This window comes from Hypanus sabinus, chromosome 18, assembly GCF_030144855.1.
Source record: "Hypanus sabinus isolate sHypSab1 chromosome 18, sHypSab1.hap1, whole genome shotgun sequence".
NCBI lineage: Eukaryota > Metazoa > Chordata > Chondrichthyes > Myliobatiformes > Dasyatidae > Hypanus > Hypanus sabinus.
The window spans coordinates 28856949-28878141 of NC_082723.1; the positions used below are offsets into that span (position 1 = coordinate 28856949).

Genomic DNA, 21193 nt, shown 5'->3' on the forward strand with positions numbered 1-21193 from the left:
ACAGGTGTAATCCTTTGCTTTTTGACCTGGTTTTATTTGGCTGCTGCACTCCCGGTGATCAGCAGGCATTACCATCTCCATCCCAGGACATTTCAGAGCAAATGTGTAATTGCTGTGATTCCATTTGGAGAATAATTATACATACAAGAGATTCTGCAAATGATGGAAATCCAGAGTAAACACACACAAAATGCTGGAGGAGCTCAGCAGGTCATATGGAGAGGAATAAAGAGCTGACGTTTTGGGACAAAACAGTATTGGATTTTGGTCACCCTGTTATAGGAATGGCTTTGTGAAACTACAGAGGATGCAGAAGAGATTTACGAGGGTGCTTCCTGGACTAGAGGGCCTGAGTTGTAGGGAGTAGTTGGCCATACTGGATGTTTATTCCTTGAAGTGCAGGAGAATGAGGGGGGACCTCATAGCAGTTTATAAAATGATGAGGGATACAGACAGTTAATTGGTGAGTGTTCATAATCTTTTGCCCCTGGACTGGGGAGTTCAAAAGTAGAGGGCACAGGTACAAGATAAGAAAGGAGAGATTTCAGAGCAGTCTGAGGGATAACTTCTTTACACCAAGGGTAGTGAGTATCTGGAACAAACAGCTAAGGACGTGGTCAAAGCGGGTACAATTGCAGCATTGAAAAGTTATTAGGATAGGATCATGGAGAGGAAGGGCATGGAGAGTTATGGGCCTTAGGGCCTGTTTCCATAGTAACAGATACAAAATGCTGGTGGAACTCAGCTGGTCAGACATCATCGATGAAGAGGAATAAGCAGTCAACATTTTGGACTGAAACCCTTTGTGCTTTACTACTTTGTGGCTCTAATAATGTTTAGCACAGCTGCATTTAAATGGGTGCAACTCAACATTTAGGTTTTACATACCCTTAATTTGTTTTGCATAAGTTTGGTATAACCCCAGTCTGTGTATGGTGTGACATCAGGTGGGACCCTCACCACCCCTGAACTACTAATGGCCAGCAGTGACTGTGATAGCTGGAGGGGTTTAGATCACTCCTGTTCACAGAGAAGGAAAAAGGAAAGAGTATCTTTGAAATAGAAATCATAACCTCAAGCCATAGAAAGGGTGCAGAGGAGATTTACAAGGTTGTTACCTGGATTGGGAAACATGCCTTATGAAAACAGATTGAGTGAACTCAGCCTTTTCTCCTTGGAGTGACGGAGGATGAGAGGTGACCTGATAGAGGTGTATAAGATGATGAGAGGCATTGATCATGTGGATAGTCAGAGGCTTGTTCCAAGGGCTGAAATGGTTGCCACTGGAGGACACAGGTTTAAGGTGCTGGGGAGTAGATACAAAGGAGATTTCAGGGGTAAGTTTTTTATGTAGAGAGAGGTGAGTGCATGGAATGGGCTGCAACAACAGTGGTGAAGGTGGATACGATAGGGCCTTTTAAGAGACTTTTGGATAGGTCCATGGAGCTTAGACAAATAGAGGGCTATGGGTAAGCCTAGTAACTTCTAAGGAAGAGACATGTTTGGCACAACTTTGTGGTCTGAAGGGCCTGTATTGTGCTGTAGGTTTTCTATGTTTTTATTAACCATACAGTATATACACTCAATGACCACTGTGCTTGGTACACCTGTACACCTGTTCATTAATGCAAATATGTAATCAGTCAATCATGGCAGCAACTCAATGCATAAAAGCATGCAAACATGAACAAGACGTTCAGTTTTTGTTCAGACCAAACATCAGAATGGGGAGGAAATGTGACCTAAGTGACCTCGACCATGGAATGGTTGTTGGTACCAGACAGGGTGGTTTGAGTATTTCAGAAACTGTTGATCTCGTGGGATTTTCATGCACAACAGTTTCTAGAACTTACAAAGAATGGTTTGAAAATCAAAAAAAAAATCCTGTGTGCAGCATTTCTGTCGGTGAAAGTACCATGTTAATGAGAGTGACAGACTGGTTCAAAGCAATATACACAAAATGCTGGAGAAACTCAGTAGGTCAGGCAGTATCTATGGTTAAGATGTTTGACGTTTCAGGCTGAGACACTTCTTTAGGACTGGAAAGGAGGGGGAGAAGTCAAAGTGTTCAGAAATAAGCAGAGAGCTTTAAGGCCTTCCTGATGGCATATGAGGAATGAGCTTCCTGTAGAAGTAGTAGAGGCCAGTTCAGTTGTGTCATTTAAGGTAAAATTGGATAGGTATATGGACAGGAAAGGAGTGGAGGGTTATGGGCTGAGTGCGGGTAGGTGGGACTAGGTGAGATTAAGGGTTCGGCACGGACTAGGAGGGCCAAGATGGCCTGTTTCCGTGCTGTGATTGTTATATGGTTATATAGGGATTGGACATCCATAGTGAAAGTGAGATAGTCGGGGCCAGGGAACTTAGAGTAATTGGAAAGATCAGGATTGTGTGAAGTTCACTGATGTAGGGAGGAATGGACTGGACCGGAGAATAAAACAGAGTCAAGGTGTGCAGGCACAAGTTCAGTGGGGCAGGAACAGGCAGAAACAATGGGTCTACCTGGACAATCAGGTTTATGGATCTTGGGTGGCAGGTAGAAATGGGAGGTGGGGGGGGGGGGGGTAAGGGAATTATGAGGTTGGTGGCAGAGGATGGGAGATCCCCAGACTTGATAAGGTCTGTGATGATGCAGGAGAAAATGGTCTGGTGTTCCTTAGTGGGGTCCTGTTCAAGGGGTAAGTAAGGGGAGGTGCCACCCACTGGTTCAATCTGGCGGGAGCTTGACAGTAACTCAAATGACCAGTAGTGTGCAGAAGAGCATCTCTGAATGCACAACATGATGAACCTTTAAGTGGATGGGCTACAGCGGCAGAAGACTTTGAGCATACACTCAGTGGCCACTTTACTAGGTATGGGAGGTACTTAATACTGTGACCACTGAGTGTAGGTATATACTATAGAAGTTGTTTCCAAAGAGGCTGCCAGTGATATTTATTCAATACTTTTCAATGAATACCTCCTTTGTCCAAATGGTAATCAGGCTATTAGGAATATGCTCATTTGAAGTGCCTCATTGTGCCTTAGAGATCATTAAACAACCCTGGTCTAAATAACGAGGGCCAAGCCCTGTGAAGTGATGAATAACTGAATGTACAGGTGGTACAGCTCCCTATTTAAGAATTCATTTATTAAGATTGCTTAATGCCATTTCCAGCACACAATTAATAAAATAATTGTTAACTCTGGATGTGATGCAACACAAAAATCTACATTAAGATAAAGAACACAGTGAGAATAGAAGCACACATAAATATAATTATGTAAGATAGGTTATTATACATAGATTGATGCTTCCTAAAGGTTGCAGTTTAAAAGTTTAGTTGTGTTGTAGAGAGATACCTTTTCCAATAATCACAAGCTTCAAGAAATGTTTTATTTCTGAACGTGTTTTTGTTAGACCATAAGACATAGGAGCCAAATTAGGCCATTAGGCCCATGAAGTCTGCTCTGCCATTCAGTCATGGCTGATCCTTTTTTTTCCTCCTCAGCCGCTCTCTCTCCAGCCTTCTCCCTGTAACCTTTGATGCCATGTCCAATCAAGAACCTATCAAGCTCTGCCTTAAATACACCCAAAGACGTGCGCCCCACAGTTGCCTGTGGTAACAAATTCACCACCCTCTGGCTAAAGAAGTATTTCCACATCTCTGTTTTCAATGGGCACCCTTCTATCCTGAGGCTGTGTCCTCTTGTCCTAGACTCCCCCACCATGGGAAACATCCTTTGAACATCTATTCTGTCTAGGCTTTCCAACATTTGAAAGGTTTCAAAGAGATCCGCCCTCATCCTTCTAAGCTCCAGCAAGTACAGACCCTGAGCTACCAAACATTCTTTGTATGATAACCCTTTAATTCCTGGAATCATCCTTGTGAACCTCCTCTGAACCCTCTCCTGAGTATACCTGCAAGAAAATGATTAATCTTTCCTTAGATGAGGAGCCCAAGACTGTTCACAATGCTCAAGGTGAGGCCTCACCAGTGCCTTATAAAGCCTCAGCATCACATCCCTGCTCTTGATTTCTGGACCTCTTGAAATAAATGCTAACATTACATTTGCCTTCCTCACCACTGACTCATTCTGCAAATTAACCTTTAGGATATTAACCTTTAGGATATTGGGACAAGGACTCCCAAGTCACTTTGCATCTCAGATCTTTGGATTTTCTTCCTATTTAGAAAATAGTCTGTGCACATTTATTTCTAAAACTAAAGTGTATGACCATGTATTTTCCAACATTGTATTTCATTTACCACTTTCTTGCCCATTTTCCTAATCTAAGTCCTTCTGCATCCTACCTGTTTCCTCAACACTACTTGCCCCTCCACCAATCTTTGTATCATCTGCAAACTTGGTAACAAAGCCATCTATTCCATCATCTAAATCATTGATATACAGCATTAAAGAAGCAGTCCCAGCACTGACCCCTGTAGGACACCACTACTCACTGGCAGCCAACCAGGAAAGGATTCTTTTCTTTCTACTCGTTGCCTCCTGCCTTCCAGCCGATGCTGTATTCTAACCATGCCAGTAACTTTCCTGTAATACCATGGGCTGTAACTTGGTAAGCACCTGTGTGCACCTTGTCAACTTCTAAAAGTTCACATATGCATACTCTGCTGCATCACCTTTATCTGTCCTACTATCTCCTCAAAGAATTTCAACAGGTACGTCAGGTAAGACTTTCCTTTAAGCAAACCATGTTGACTTTGTCCTACCTTGTCCTGTGTCACCAAATACTCTGTAACCAATTCTTACCAATTGACTCCAACATGTCCCAGCCACTGAGGTTAAGCTAACTATAATTTCCTTTCTGCTGCCTTCCTCCATTCTTAAAGAGTGGAGTGACATTTGCAACTTTCCGGTCCACAAACACTATGTCAGTCTCCAATTATTTTTGAAAGATCATTACTAATGCTTCCACAATGTGTATTGCTACCTCTCTGAGAATCCTAGGGTACAGTTCATCTAGCCTGAATGACTTATGTACTGTTAGATCTTTCAGCTTTTTGATCACCTTCTCCCTTGCGGTAGTAACTGCACTCACTTCTGTTCCCTCACACCCTTCAACATCTGGCACACTGCTCGTGCCTTCCACAGTGAAAACTGATGCAAAATACTCATTTAGTTCATCTGCCATCTCCTTGTCCCCGTTATTATTTCTCCTGCCTCGTTTTTTGGCGGCTCTATATCCACTCTCATCTCTTTATTTTTTTACATACTTGAAAAAGCTTTTACTATCCACTTTGATATTGTTTGCTAGCTTGCTTTCATATTTCATCTTTTCTCTCCTAATGATTCTTCTAGTTGCTCTCTATAGAGTTTTAAAAGCTTTCCAATGCTCTGTCTTCTCACTACTTTTTGTTTTGTTATATGCCCTCTCTTTTGCTTTTACATTACCTTTGACTTCCCTTTACAGCCACAGTTGTACTATTTTGCCATTTGAGTCTTTATTTATTTTTGAAATACATCTATTCTGCACCTTCCTCATTTTCCCAGAAACTCACACGGTTGCTCCTCTGCTGTGATCCCTGCTAGTATCTCCTTCCAATTTACTTTGGCCATCTCCTCTCTCATACCACCATAATATCCTTTACTCCACTGAAATACTGCAATGTTTGATTTTACTTTCTCTCTATCAAAATTTCAAGTTGAACTCAATCATTTTGTGATCACTGCTTCCTAGGGGTTCTTTTACCTTAAGTTTTCTAATTGTCCCTGGTTCATTACATAACACCCGATCCAGTATAGCTGGTCCCCTAGTAGGCTCAGTGACAAACTACTTTAAAAAGCTATCTTGTGGGCATTCAACAGATTCATTCTCTAGAGATCCATTTCCAACCTGATTTTCCCAATCGAACTGCGTGTTGAAATCTCCCATGACTATCATAACATTGCCCTTTTGACACACCTTTTCAATCTCTTGTTGTAATCTGTGGTCCACATCCCAGCTACTGTTGGGAGGCCTGTATATAACTGCCATCGGGGTCCTTTTACCCTTACAGTTTCTGAACTCAACCCATCAAGACTGAGCATTCCCTGATGCTATGTCACACCTCCCTACTGATTTGATGCCATTCTTTACCAGCAGAGCCATGCCGCCCCTCTGCCAACCTTCCAGTCGCTCTGATATAATGTGTAACCTTGGACATTAAGCTCCTAACTATAGCCATCCTTCAGCCACAATTCAGCGATGGCCACAACATCATACCTGACAATCTGTAATAGTGCAACAAGATCATCCATCTTACTTCTCATACTCCATGCAGTGAGATCTAACATTGAGTGCTGCTTTTGCTATCCTTTTTGATTTTGCATCCCTAGTGCACTGGTAGTCACCCTGCTGGTTGTAATTTTGTCCTATCATCCGCCTGCCCTTCCTGACAGTCTGACTGCACACTATCTTTGCTTTTTTTACCATCTGTCCTATTCCTAGTCTCTTTACTCTGATTCCCGCCTTACTGCCAAATTATTTAAACCCTCCCCAGAAGCTCTGACAAACCTGCCTGCAAGAATATTGTTTCCCCTTGCGTTCTGCTCCCCCCCACCAGCCCCACTGCAGGAGAAATCCCAATGATCCAAGAACCTGAAGCCTGCCAGCTGCACGAGCTTCTCAGCCACACATTAATTTGCCAAATCATCCTGTTTCTACGCTCACTGGCATGTGGCATAGGCAGCAATCCAGAAATTACTGCCCTGGATGTCCTGCTTCTCAACTTACTACCTAGCTCTCTAAATTCTCTTTTCAGGACCTTTTTGCTTTTCCTTCCTATGTCGTTGGTGCCAATTTGTACTAAGACAGCTAACTACTTTCCCTCCCTCTCCAAAATTTTGTGGACATGATCCAAGACATCCCTGACCCTGGCATCTGGGAGACAACGTGCCATTCAGGTGTCCCATTCATGTCCACTGAATGTCCTGTTTGTTCCCCTGACTACTGAGACCCCTATCACTAATGCTCCCCCTTCTCCCTCTTACCCTTCTGTACCATGGACCCTGGCTCAGTGCCAGTAACGGTCTGTGGTTGGGAGGTCATGCCCCACAACAATATCCAAAACAGTATGTCTATCATTGAGGGGAATAGCCACAGGGGTGATCTGTGCTAACTGCTTATTCACATCTCCATTTCACCTGACAGTCATCCAGTTGCTCGCCTTCTGCAACTTCGGGGTGACTACTCCCTGTATCTCTGATTGATTTATCTCCTCACTGTCCCGTACAAGCCGAACGTCATCCAGCTGCTGCTCCAGATCCCTAACACAGTCTTTAAGGAGTTGCAACTGGATGCACTTTGTGCAGATGTAGTTCCTTGAAGATCTGATGGAACTTTAAATCATTCGTGAAAGGCAGCTTCTTAGATCAAGAGAACCAATATAATCATTTCCAGTGGGGAAAAAGCACATACTATTTGCAAAGTGGTCTCCCTCTGCCATAACCATCCATACTTGTGTGAAGAAATTAACCAAGAAAGATGATATGGAATATTTGAGTAACGCACACAAAATATTGGAGGAACTCAGTAAGTCAGGCAATATCTTTGAAAGGGAATAAGCAGTCAACATTTCGGGCTGAGCCCCTTCATCAGGACTTAAAATGAAGGAGACAGAGGCCATAATCTTTTAAAAGTTGAGGGTGAGCACCAGTTCTGTCACACAGCAGGGTGGTGGTGGAACAGAACTGGTTAGGTCTGTTGTCCAGAAAGATGTTGGGTCTCTAAGGCATTTCCTAATGGGCGATAGAATTTTATAGGGACTGGAGATCCATGGTGAAATTGAGATGATCAGGACTAAGGAACTTAGTGATTGAAGTGATTGAGAGCATGTGACAGTTACTTACCCCTTTCTTTCCAGTTCTGATGAACAGTCTGAGATGTCAACTGTTTATTCCCTTCCACTAATGCTGCCTGAGTTGCTGAGTTCCTCCAGCATGAACATTGAACATAAGGCATGAGATATCTTATGAAAACCAGTCATGGAAAATGAGTCTGTAAAACCTTTTCAAGATGGGGGGGGGGGGCAGTGAAATAAATATCACAAGGGAGAGAAGGTAAAGGGATGGAGAAGGTAATGTTAAATGAGGCCTCATGACTACTCTCAAGGAGCAAGTGTTTCAGTGCTTTGAAGTGTACCTCCATCCTCATATCTGGTTGAATACCATAGGAAACCAATGGAACAAAAAAGTCAAGGTTCAGAGTTCATATACGTCACCATATACTACCCTGAGAGTCAATTACTTGAAGATATACTGAATAAATCTATAGAATAATAACCATAACATAATTGATGAAAGACCGGCCAACTTGGGCCTGCAACCAGAGTGCAGAGACAAGAAACTGTGTAAATACGAAAATAAATCAATAAATAATAATAATGATCGTAAATAAGTAACAAGTATCAAGAACATGAGATGAAGCATTCTTGAAAGTTAATCCATTGATTGTAAGAACAATTCAATGGTGGGGCAAGTGAAATTGAGTGAAGCTGTCCCCTTTGGTTCAAGAGCCTGATGGTTGAGGGGTAATTGTTCCTGAACCTGGTGGTGTGAGTCCTGAGGCTCTTGTACCTTCTCCTTGATGGCAGCAGTGAGAAGAGAAGAGAACTTGCCCTGAGTGGTGGGGTCCCTGATGATGGATGCTGCTTTCTTGCAACAGCATTTCATGTAGACAATGCTCAGTGGTGTGCTCTAAACTTGTGGCATCCTGAAAATTTGATCCTTCCTTTCAGGATAAGGACAGTTTTGTATTACTGTAATAAAACATTGGGCAGAAGATGGAAGAGCCTGAAAACATGTACAAAGCAGGCTTAAGGACAGTTCTATTCCATTGTTATCAGACTGTTGAATGGACCTCCTGTTTGTTAATGCATCTCACCTCATGATAAAAAGAAGAAATCCCTGTAAACTGCAAAGATGATGGACTGTAACTTCTTGAAAAGCTGGCTTAATGCAGGAGGTTAAGGTTGTAAGCTCCTCTTAAAATGGAGACTAACTCGCAAAACAGCAGGTAAAAGTCTGATTTATTCAGTTCCTGAACTTGAGAATCTTATTGAAGGTAAGGTTGCAAGGTTTGCTTAGACCGTGCTATGAAAATACAAATCTATAGATTAATATACATTTTCCTTTCTTTTGTATAAGATGTTGAGGAGAAAATCCTCAACAGGAATGACAAACTAGCATAGCAGTTAGCGTAAAGTTTACAGCACCAGTGACCTGAGTTTATTCCCACTGCTGTCTGTAAGGGGTGGGAGTTGAAGCTCTAATTTTTTACGTCATCTCCCGTTCCCACCCACCTAGCTTCACCTTCTAGCTTGTACTCTTTCCCCTTCACCCACTTTTTTTATTCTGGCATCTTTCCCCTTCCTTTCCAGTCCTGATGAAGGATCTTGACCCAAAATCTCACTTCCATCAATGCTGCCTGACCTGCTGAATTCCTCCAGCATTTTGTGTTAATTGTTACTTATTGTTTTGTCTGTCTAAATGACATGTATTGTCCTTGTACAAACAGCAGCTCCTAGAAATACTCAGCAGATCAGGCAGCATCCATGGAGAGGAATAAGGAGTCATCGTTTCTGCCCTAGACCCTTCATCAAGACACAGAAAATTTTTTCCCTCAAAAATGCTGCCTGAACTTCTGAGTTTCTCCAGGATTTTATGTGTTGCTCTTGAGTATTTCTAATTTGACTACAGATGTCCAGTATAGTAAAGTTTTTTTCTGTTATTTTATATTTCTATATTACACAATGGATTCCAGTTAATTGAGACCAGTACATTTTGGACTAATTAAGTGGCTGGCTCAATTAGCCAGAGTTTCATGGAAATATTAAAAAATGTATAAAAAAGACAAACTGTAACAAAATAATTGTTTATTTTAATTACATAACAAATTAAAACATTGCCAATGTTACTGCAGTGCTATAAAACTCTTTTTATTAGTTTTGATCACTTATCAACTGAGGAATTCATCTGCGTCATGTTCTTTTGACTGTAACTGAAAAAAAATCAGCACATACACCTAGTGCAGATAATGGACTGCCTTCGTATAAAGCTGTCAATGATTGCATTCTTCAAATCTTCAGTTTCATTGTAACATTCAAGATGATTGTTGATACTTTCAAAGTCTTCAAAATTCCTAACTTGTTGATATAGTGAAATCATTTGATTTTCACTCCTGGCTGTTTCTGGCATCTCCAAGCTTGAAACCACAGTGAGCAAAACGGTTCTGAATTGTCTTACTGTTTGTTTCTCAGCAACTACCAATGACAAAACTCATTGCTTTTTGAACACAAGCACATACAACTGAATTTATTTAACCACGGAAGTGCATGTGACTGACACTAATTAGAAACAGTTTGGCAACAGTCTTCTGCCCCAATTAAGTGGCATAGTGACCCAAATAAATAAAGGGAATCCCTGCTATTATCTCGATTAGTTTTTCTTTAAGAATTGTCCCAATTAAACAGCTGCCCTGATTAACCCTTGGCCCAATTAACTGAAATCTACTGTACTTCTTTTATTATTTGGTATATCCTGATGTACTTGATCCAAGGTTCTTTGGAAGTCAAGTGTGTGGCATAAAACCTGTTGCTTATGATCATTTATTAAGAATTGTAAAAAAAAATTAGGGGAAAGAAAGGAAGGAAGGAAAGAAAGAATGAAAGGCAAAGAGCCTAATGGCAAGAGGGGGAAGACAGGGACAAATAGACAAAGAGCAAAGAGACTGAGACAGTGAGGTTTGATCCTCTTATACTAACTTACTGATAAGACATTCTGTTCAAATTCCATTGCTTGAATCACATGTTAGCTCCTATTCAAGTAATGTGGTACCAGCAACTGCAAGCACTAAAAAACACACTGAACTATTACAAGTATATAAGTGATTATATAAGAATACAAACAAGCATAAGAAAATTAAACTACAACAAAAAGAACAATTATCCATACAGGAGATTCTTCAGATGCTGGAAATCCAGAGAAAATCGTGCAAAATGCTGGAGAAATTTAGTAGGCCAGGCAGCATCTATGGAAATGAAGAAACGGTCAACATTTCAAGCCAAGACCCTTAATCAGGACTGGAAAGGGAGGGCAGTAGGGAAGTGGGGCAGTACTATAAGGGGATAGGTGAAGCTAGGTTTGAAGAACATAACATAATATAAGAAATAGGAGCAAGAGTAGGTCATCTGGCCCATCAAGCCTGCCCCGTCATTCAATAAGATTATGGCTGACCTGTCCGTAAACTCAGCTTCATCCACCTGCCTTTTCCCCATAACCCTTACCCAATTATAACCCAATTATAAGCTCCCTTATTATGTAAAACCCTATCTAACTGTTTCTCAGATATATTTAGTGGAGAAGCCTCAACTGCTTCCCTGGGCAGAGAATTCCACAGATTCACCAGTACCTGGGAAAAACAGTTTCTTCTCATATCCATCCTAAATCTTCTCCCCTGAATCTTGAGGCAATGTCCCCTAGTTCTAGTCTCACCTCCCAATGAAAACAACTTTCCTGCTTCTATCTTATCTATCCCTTTCAAAATTTTGTATGTTTCTGTAAGATCCCCTCTCTCTCATTCTTCTGAACTCCAGAGAGTATAGTCCCAGGCAACTCAATCTCTCCTCATAGGTTAACCCCTTCATCCCTGGAATCAACCTGGTGAACCTCCTCTGCACTGCCTCCAAAGCCAGTATATCCTTCCTCAAGTATGGAGACCAGAACTGCACACAGTACTCCAGGTGTGGCCTCACCAGTACCCTGTATAGTTGCAGCATGACCTCCCTGCTCTTGAATTCAATCCCTCCATCAATCAAGGCCAACATTCCATTTGCCTTCTTAATAACCTGTTGTACCTGCAAGCCAACTTTTTGCGATTCATGAACTCGCAAGTCCCTCTGCACAACAGCATGCTGCAGTCTTTCATCATTCAAATAATAATCTGCTCTTCTATTATTCCTTCCAAAGTGGATGATCTCGCATTTGCCAACATTATATTCCATCTGCCCACTCACCTAACCTATCTATATCCCTCTGCAGACTCTCCACATCCTCTTTACAATTTGCTTTTCCACTCATAGTGTCATTAACAAATTTTGCTTGGCTACACTCAGTCCCCTCTTCCAAATCATCAAAGTAAATGGTAAACAGCTGCGGGCCCAGCACCGACCCCTGTGGCACCCCACTCACCACAGACCGCCAACGGAAGAAACACCCATTTATACCAATTCTCTGCCTTCCATTGGTTAACCAATCCTCTATCGATGCCAATACACTTCCTCTGACTTCATGCATCCGTATCTTGTTTATAAGTCTCTCGTGCGGCACCTTATCGAACGCCTTCTGGAAATCCAAGTATACAATATCCCACCTGTTCCCCTCCATCCACTGCACTCATTATGTCCTCAAAGAACTCCAGTAAGTTTGTCCAACAGGACCTGCCCTTTCTGAATCCATGCTGTGTCTGTCTAATGGAACCACTCCTTTCTAAATGTTTCGCTATTTCTTCCTTAATGATAGCTTCAAGCATTTTCCCAACTACAGATGTTAAGCTAACTGGCCTATAGTTGCCCATCTTCTGCCTACATCCTTTTTTAAAAAGTGCTGTGATGTTTGCTGTCTTCCAATCCGCCTGGACCTGCCCAGAATCTAGAGAGTTTTGATAAATGATTACCGATGCATCTACTATAACCTCTGCCAATTCCTTCAGCACCCTGGGATGCATCCCATCAGGACCAGGGGATTTATTTACCTTCAGGTGGGGGGCAAGTAATGGGTTGGAGAAGAAGGAATCTTGTTAGGAGAGGAGAATGGACCTTGGGAGAAAAGGAAAGAGGAGGGGCACCCAGAGAGGTTATAGGCAGGTGTGAAGAAGAGATAAGTGGCTAGAGTAGGGAATAGAAGAAGAAGAAGAAAGAGGGAGGCTAAAACTAGCAGAAGGAGAAATTGATGTTCATGCTATCAGGTTGGTGTTTACCTAGATGGAATATGAGGTGTTGTTCCTCTACCCTGAGAGTGGCCTCATTGTGTTCCGACTGACATGTCAGAACAGGAATGGGAATAGGAAAAGGAATTAAAATAGTTGGCCACTGGAAAATTCCACTTCAGGCAAATGGAGCATCGGTGCTCAACAAAGTGGTCCATCAACAATTATACAGTCCAATCCAAAAACCCTTAATCGCTGTATTATTTACAACATGTGTTTGTGAGCAGTTAAGCAACTCAAGACATTTCAGAAATGTGTTCAAAAAATAAAATTTGATGAGATATTAAGGTACTTAAAGAGGTATTATGGCAGAGTTTGGGTTCAGAATAGGGTTTGACCAGATGAAGGCCTACATGATGTGGGAAATCGGGTATATGTGAGAACCCACAATCAGAGGAACCTTGACCAATAATTGGATTAAGTAGGTAAAGGGCCGAAAAACAGCTTGATAAAAAGAAGTAAAACCCAAAAGTACAACTGCAGATACTGTGGATCAAAGAATACGTACACGATGCTGGAAGAACTCAGCAGGTCAGGCAGCATCCATGAGAAAAGTGTAGCCAACGTTTCGGGCCGAGACCCTTCATCAGGAATGGGGGGGGAGAGAGGGCCGAAGCCCAGTAATAGAAATAGGGGAGGGGGAAGGGCTAGAGGCACCAGGTGGAGAACCAAACAGAGGAAGGATAAAGGGGGAAGGGGATAAGCATGAAAGAACTGTAGAGGTAAAGGAGCAGAAAGTTGAATGGGGAGAGAGGCAGAGAGGGACCTAGGATAGGGGGAGGGGGAGGGAATTACTGGAAATTGGAGAATTCAATGTTCATACCACCAGGCTGGAGGCTACCCAGACGGTAGATGAGGTGTTGCTCCTCTAACCTGAGTTTGGCCTCATCATGGCAGTAGAGGAGGTCATGTATGGACATATCTAGATGGGAATGAGAGGCAGAGTTGAAGTGGGTGGGAACAGGGAGGTCCTGTCTATTGTGACGGATGGAAGAGGTGCTCGACGAAGCGGTCCCCCAATCTGTGTCGGGTCTCGCCGATGTAGAGGAGGCCGCACCGGGAGCACTGGATACAATAGACAACTCCAGCAGACTCGCAGGTGAAGTGTTGCCTCACCTGGAACGACAGTCTGGGGCCTGGAATGGTGGTGAGGGGGGAAGTGTGGGGACAGATGTAGCATTTGCGCTTACAGGGATAAGTGCCGGGTGGGAGTTCTGTGGGGAGGGACATGTGGACCAGGTAGTCGTGGAGGGAATGATCCCTGTGAAAAGCTGAGAGGGGTAGGGAGGGAAAGATGTGCTGGGTGGTGGGGTCCTGTTCTCTACAGTTCTTTCATGCTTATCCCCTCCCCCCTTTATCCTTCCTCTGATTGGTTCACCTGGCGCCTCTAGCCCTTCCCCCTCCCCTATTTCTATTACTGGGCTTCGGCCCTCTCTTCCTCCCCCCCCCCCCCATTCCTAATGAAGGGTCTCGGCCCGAAACGTTGGCTACTCTTTTCTCACGGATGCTGCCTGCCCTGCTGAGTTCTTCCAGCATTGTGTATGTATAAAAAGAAGTAAATCCACAGAGGTGAATGGGACTTGGCACGAGCTGAGATACATGTCACTGAAATTTATAGTGTGTGATGAGAAGCACAGTCAAGAGAGCACTAAATTAATCATTTTATTGTCAGTATAATTGTTAAACCATTTGGGGAGCTTCTTCACTCAGAGGGTGGTGAGAGTGTGGCTTGAGCTACCAGTGGAAGTGCTGGATGCAGGTTTGATTTCAGTAATTAAAAGAAATTTGGATTGGTATGTGGATGGGAGGGGTATGAATTACTGTGGTCCAGGTGCAGATAATTGGGACAATGCCTATTAATAGATTAGGAACAGAATATATGGACTAAAAGGCCTGTATGTTTGCTGTAGTGTTCTATGACAGTGACTTGTATTTGATAGAATTCTTGGTGCAGTGATTGATATTCTAAAAGTTATCCCATCTTCACTGTTATTTAGCATTGTATCTAGTTTTACATCACTGTCTGCTGCCGGTAGCTATGACTCGAATTCTCTCAATTCTTTTATATCACAAAATACATGACAGTTAATTTTCCCATTGGGATATCCTCTACCTCTGTTTTACTTCCCCTGCCATGACTGCTGTCATCTCAATCATTGTCAATCTAACAACTCCAAGTACATTTCTATTATGTCCTACCTCAATCCCAAACAAGGTTTTTGGAATATTACTTCAAAACTAATAACAGAAAAGATGTATAATACTTGACACCATTGCATCTTCTAAAAAGCCTTATTACTACTCAGTTTTCAATTGGTAGTATTTGATTGGGTCCACTTTTCCTTTGGTGTTTGAATGCCGTCACAAATTACGTGTCTAATTTCATCTGTCTTGAGTTGTGCCAGATTCTTCTTCCTACATGAGCTATCTGCTTTCCATGCTCTCCTGCACTGGCATGTCTTCTTAACGTTGCAGAGCAGATTTTCTTCTGAAGACAAGAAATATGACCTGCTGACCCAGGATATTTTGGATACTCAATGAATCAGAATCAGGTTTAAAATCACTGGCATATGTCGTGAGTTGTCTTTGCAGCAGCAGTACAATGCAATACATAGCAATAGAAAAATAATCAGCCCTGTGCATATAAACACAAGAGATTCTGCAGATGCTGGAAATCCAGAACAACACACACAAAATGCTGGAGGAACTCAGCAGGTCAGGCTGCATCTATGGAGGGAAATAAACAGTTGATGTTTCAGGCTGTGAACCTGATGAAGCAAACGGCACCTTGTATGAAGCAAGCAAGCATTGTATATTTCAATGTACATGTGATAAATGAATTTGAAATCTGATTTTAAATAAACAAAAATTAGATGGCCAATATTCCCTCATATCACTTGGTAAAGTGACAAACTTAACATATCTTTTCACTGACAAACTATAAATGCAAACATTCTGCAGTAATATCAACTGAATTATAATGAATCAAGGTTTCTAGTCTACTGACAGTTCTGGAGCTTAGATTATAAATAAAGATGAAAGCAGTCTAAAAATGTAATGTAGATTTTTATTCAGACTAGATTTGTTCCTTTTCAGTGGGAATCACTATATATATATATATATATATATATAGTGGGTCTGGTCTAATAAACAACCCAGGCCAGGTGGATTGACCAAAGGCAAGGGTCAGGCCAGATCTGCTTGCTGCTCCACGACATATACCCTGTTATGCACTGCGTTGAAGCTGTTGCTTGCTCCAGGTTTCATGTCTGGGGACTCCATCATGCTTACGGCCCTCTGGGATGAACTCAGGTTGAGGCTGTGGTCTGCTCCAGCTGCTCTGGGCTTCACATCTGAGGACTCAGTTCTGCTCGAAATGCTATTTGCTTTTTTTTTAATTGATTGCACAATTTTATGGGTTCCTTTGGGTTTCTTTGTTCTGTGGCTGCCTGCAAGGACACAAATCTCAAGGTTGCATAATGTATAAATACTTTGATAATAAATGTACTTTTGAACTTTGAACAAGTGACTATAGAGGCCAATCTGGGATCGTCATATGTAGGAGCAGTGTGGGCAAGAGTAAATGGAGTCTGCGTTTAGTGGTGTGGTCCTTTGGTTGTTCAGTCTCTCCTTTCACAGCTGCCAATTGTTCTTTGCCTAACTGCTGAGGTTATTCTCGTAGCGCAACTCCCTCTTGAACTGATTTACCTCAGGCATATCTGTTGAGTGCAAAGTCTTTCAAGTTTTTAGATGTGATGTTCAATTTCTTCAGGTTGATGTTGATATCATTTTGGAGCATTTCCTTTGCCCACCAGGGGTTTGCTCATCTTCTTTCAACTGGGAGTAAAGTGAGTAACACATCTGGATGACATGACCTATCCTTGGGAGTTGGTATTGTTTGATCATGGTGGAGATGATGTTCATGTTGGTGTTAGTGTGCCTATCCTTCCAACTGAAAATCTTTCATTATGACCATTGGTGATATATATATATACACATATATATATAGTTCATTCATCATGTGCAATGTCGTATGACATGGGCGATCGAGGTCATTCCATGACCATGATTGTTCTTGGCAAATTTTTCTACAGACGTTCATTGCCATTGCCTTCTATTGAGCAGTGTCATTACAAGATAGGTGACCCCCACCCCCCCCCCCCCAGTCATTATTAATACTCTTCAGAGTTTGTCTGCCTGGCATCAGTGGTCACATAGCCAGGACTTGTGAAATGTACCAGCTGGTCACGCGACTATCCACCTCCTGCTCCCGTGGCTTCACGTGACCGTTATCTGGTGGCTAAGCAGGTGCTACACCTTGTCCAAGGGTGACCTGCAGAGTAGTGAAGGGAAAGGGCTCCTTAGACCTCCGTTGGTGGAGATGTATCCCTACCCTGCCACCCCACCTAGATGTTCATGTATGACCGAAAACTAAATAAAGAGAACCCAATTAAATAAATAACACCAAAAAAATACATTATACTTGCTCATTTATTTATTGAGAAAAACGATCCAATATTACATGTATTTGTTAGAAAAGAATGTGAAGTATGTGAACCTTTGCTTTCAGTAACTGGTGTGACCCCCATTGTACAGCGGTAACTTCAACCAAACGTTTCCGGTAACTCACACAAAATGCTGGTGGAATGCAGAAGGCCAGGCAGCATCTATAGGGAGAAGCACTGTCGATGTTTCGGGCTGAGACCCTTCGTCAGGACTAACTGAAAGAAAAGATAATATGAGATCTGAAAGTAGGAGGGGGGGAAATCCGAAATGATAGGAGAAGTCCAGAGGGGATGGGGTGAAGCTAAGAGCTGGAAAGGTGATTGGCAAAAGGGATACAGAGCTGGAGAAGGGCAAGGATCATGGGACGGGAGGCGTAGGGAGAAAGAAGGGAGGGGCGGAAGAAGCACCAGAAGGAGATGGAGAACAGGCAGAGTGATGGGCAGAGAGAGAAAAAAAGGGAGGGGGGAAATAAATAAATCAGGGATGGGGAAAGAAGGGGAGGAGGGAATTAACAGAAGTTAGAGAAATCAATGTTCATGCCATCAGGTTGGAGGCTACCCAGACGGAATATAAAGTGTTGTTCCTCCAACCTGAGTGTGGCTTCATCTTGACAGTAGAGGATGCCATGGATAGACATATCAGAATGGGAATGGGACGCGGAATTAAAATGTGTGGCCACTGGGAAATCCTGCTTTCTCTGGCGGACAGAGCGTAGGTGTTCAGCGAAATGGTCTCCCAGTCTGCGTCAGGTCTCACCAATGTATAAAAGGCCACACTGGGAGCACCGGATGCAGTATACCACACCAGCCGACTCACAGGTGTGGTATACTGCGTCCGGTGCTCCCGGTGCGGCCTTTTATATATAGTTTGCGTTTCCAGTAACTGTTGATCAGTCCTGCACATCGGCTTAGAGGAATTTCAGGCCATTCCTCCTTACAAAACTGCTTGAACTCTGGGATGTTGGTGGGCTTCCTTGCAAGAGCTGCTTACTTCAGGTCCTTCCACAACATTTCCATAGGATTACAGTACTCAGTATTTATATACCGTACTGTGAAGAAGTCATAGCAAGGGTGCCTAAGACATTTGCTCAGTACTATAGTCATTTTATGTGTTGCACTGTACTGCTGCCACAAAAAAAAACTAATTTCATGACATATATAAGTGATGATAAAACTGATTCTCATATGGTTCTCTATTATGTATTGAGAATGAAGAGGGGGCAGGGAGAGGGGAATCGTGGTTGGGGAAAAGAAAAAGGGAGAGGGGAGGGATTGGGAATCACCAGAGGGACACTTTGTAGTGCTCAATAAGCCAATAGTTTGGAATTACGTGACTTTGTCTGGTGTTTCAGGGCTGGGTGTGTTTGCACCTACACCACCCCCTGCCCCTGGCACACCTTCTCTGCTATCTCCTACATTCCTCCCAAGACTCTCCACCCTCACCATCCCCAGCATCCTTTGCCTCTGCCAGATTTACAAACTTGCTCTCAGCTCCACGTTGACAAATACAATACTGTGCAAAAGTTTTAGGTACATATGTATATCTAGGGTGCCTAAGACTTTTGCACAGTATTTAATATATAAAATATTGTGTAATCTATATCAATATTCTATAATATTCTGTAATCCATAACAATATTAATAATGTAATATTTAAAGAAATTACTGCCAGGGAGGTTAGCCTTTTATCGTGGGTCTGAATAGAGGAAATTGCATTGCCCAGTTTCAGATTGGGTTTGAATTGAGGATACTGCATTTCCTGGTGTGAGGGTAGGTTGTACAGAGGATATTGCATTGCCTGGTTTGAGGGTAGGTTGTACAGAGGATATTGCATTACCTGGTGTGAGGGTAGGTTGTACAGAGGATATTGCATTGCCTGGTTTGAGGGTAGGTTGTACAGAGGATATTGCATTACCTGGTTTGAGGGTAGGTTGTACAGAGGATATTGCATTGCCTGGTTTGAGGGTAGATTGTACAGAGGATACTGCATTGCCTGGTTTGAGGGTAGATTGTACAGAGGATATTGCATTGCCTGGTTTGAGGGTAGATTGTACAGAGGATATTGCATTGCCTGGTTTGAGGGTAGGTTGTACAGAGGATATTGCATTACCTGGTTTGAGGGTAGATTGTACAGAGGATATTGCATTGCCTGGTTTGAGGGTAGATTGTACAGAGGATACTGCATTGCCTGGTTTGAGGGTAGATTGTACAGAGGATATTGCATTACCTGATTTGAGGGTAGATTGTACAGAGGATATTGCATTGCCCAGTTTGAGGGTAGGTCGTACAGAGGATATTGCATTGCCCGGTTTGAGGGTAGATTGTACAGAGGATATTGCATTGCCCATTTTGAGAGTGTGCTGATTTTCTTTTCTTCCTCCTTTATCATCATTCCTACACACAGCTGGCAGCACTGAAGAACCGACTTAAGAAAGTTTCAACAACCACTGGGGATGGAGTTGCTCGTGCATTTTTGAAGAGTCAAGCAGCCCTCTTTGGTAGCTACAGGAATGCTCTGAAGATCGAACCTGTAAGTTGAACAAATTTATTGCGCTGTTAAAGCTTTAGTAAAGAATTCATGTATTAAAGATTTGAGTCAGCTGTTCCCAGATAGCTCATCTTTAATGACTGTGTCAAGGCTAGAATTTACTAACTATTCCTCTTTGGTCTTAGCAAGAGTTAGTGTGTTGCTTTCTTGTGCTTCTATGGGCTTTCTGATGCAGATTCCAGGATTCTGATTCAGTGACATTATTTTTGATACCAAATACGGCAGGGGTTGGCAAGCTGAAACGTGCAGTTGGTGGTGTGCGTATGCACTTGCTGCCCTTGTCAGTTTTGATGGTCATCCTCAAAGGATTGCACTATAAAACCATAAGACAAACAAGCAGAATTAAGCCGTTCAGCTCATCGATTCTGTTTCACCATTCAATCATGGCTGATCTACTACCTCTCCATTCTCCTGCCTTCTCCCTGTAACGTTGGACATCCTGACTAATTAAGAACCTATCAGTCTCCACTTTAAGTATACCTTGGCTCCACATCTGTCTGTGTCAATTAATTTCCACAAATTCACCACCCTCTGGCTAAAGAAATTCCTCTAGATCTCTGTTCTAAAGGGACATTCTTGTATTCTGAGGCTGTACCCTCTGGTCCTAGACTCTCCCGCTATTGAAATCACCCTCTCCGTGTCCACTCTGTCTACGCCTTCATATTAATCTACTCCATATTAATAGAAGATTGAATAATCAAGTTGAAGTTCAAGTTCAGATTTATTGTCATTCAATTTTACACATATATATAGCTCAATGAAACAACATTGCTCAGGGATCAAAGTGCGAAACACAATACATATGTCACATACAGCCCATACAAAGTTTAACATTATAAAAAGTATTCTGTAGATGTAAAAGTTGACATAAAGTGCATATATGATATATATTTAAATGTACAACAATGTTACTGTAATCTCCTTGTATTATGTTTAGTAATGGGCACAAATGCATTTAGTGGTATTTATGTGTAAGATTTGCTAATGGTGAGATTATTTTAAGCAATATCTTATTAACAGTTTTAAATGGAAAGTCTGTTGTTACTGTTACTCTGTAATAGGGAGTTATTGTGTGGCCATTCAATACCCTTTCTCTGCTGATATCCTTCACCTACTTTAGCTACCTGAAAGAACTGTGGAAGTATTTTATTTTTAATGTGGTTATCAAAAGAA

At 42.3% G+C, this 21193-nt stretch overlaps 1 protein-coding gene across 6 annotated transcripts in view; it reads left to right on the plus strand.

The window, feature by feature from the left end:
* Positions 1-21193, plus strand: part of LOC132407438 (DENN domain-containing protein 1A-like) — a 606259-nt gene that overhangs the window by 388707 nt on the left and 196359 nt on the right. For all 6 annotated transcript variants that reach the window (XM_059993934.1, XM_059993938.1, XM_059993937.1 and 3 more), the window contains one exon: positions 19877-20002. In XM_059993934.1, the coding sequence (XP_059849917.1) occupies positions 19877-20002 (126 nt within the window). The remainder of the gene's footprint in view (positions 1-19876; positions 20003-21193) is intronic.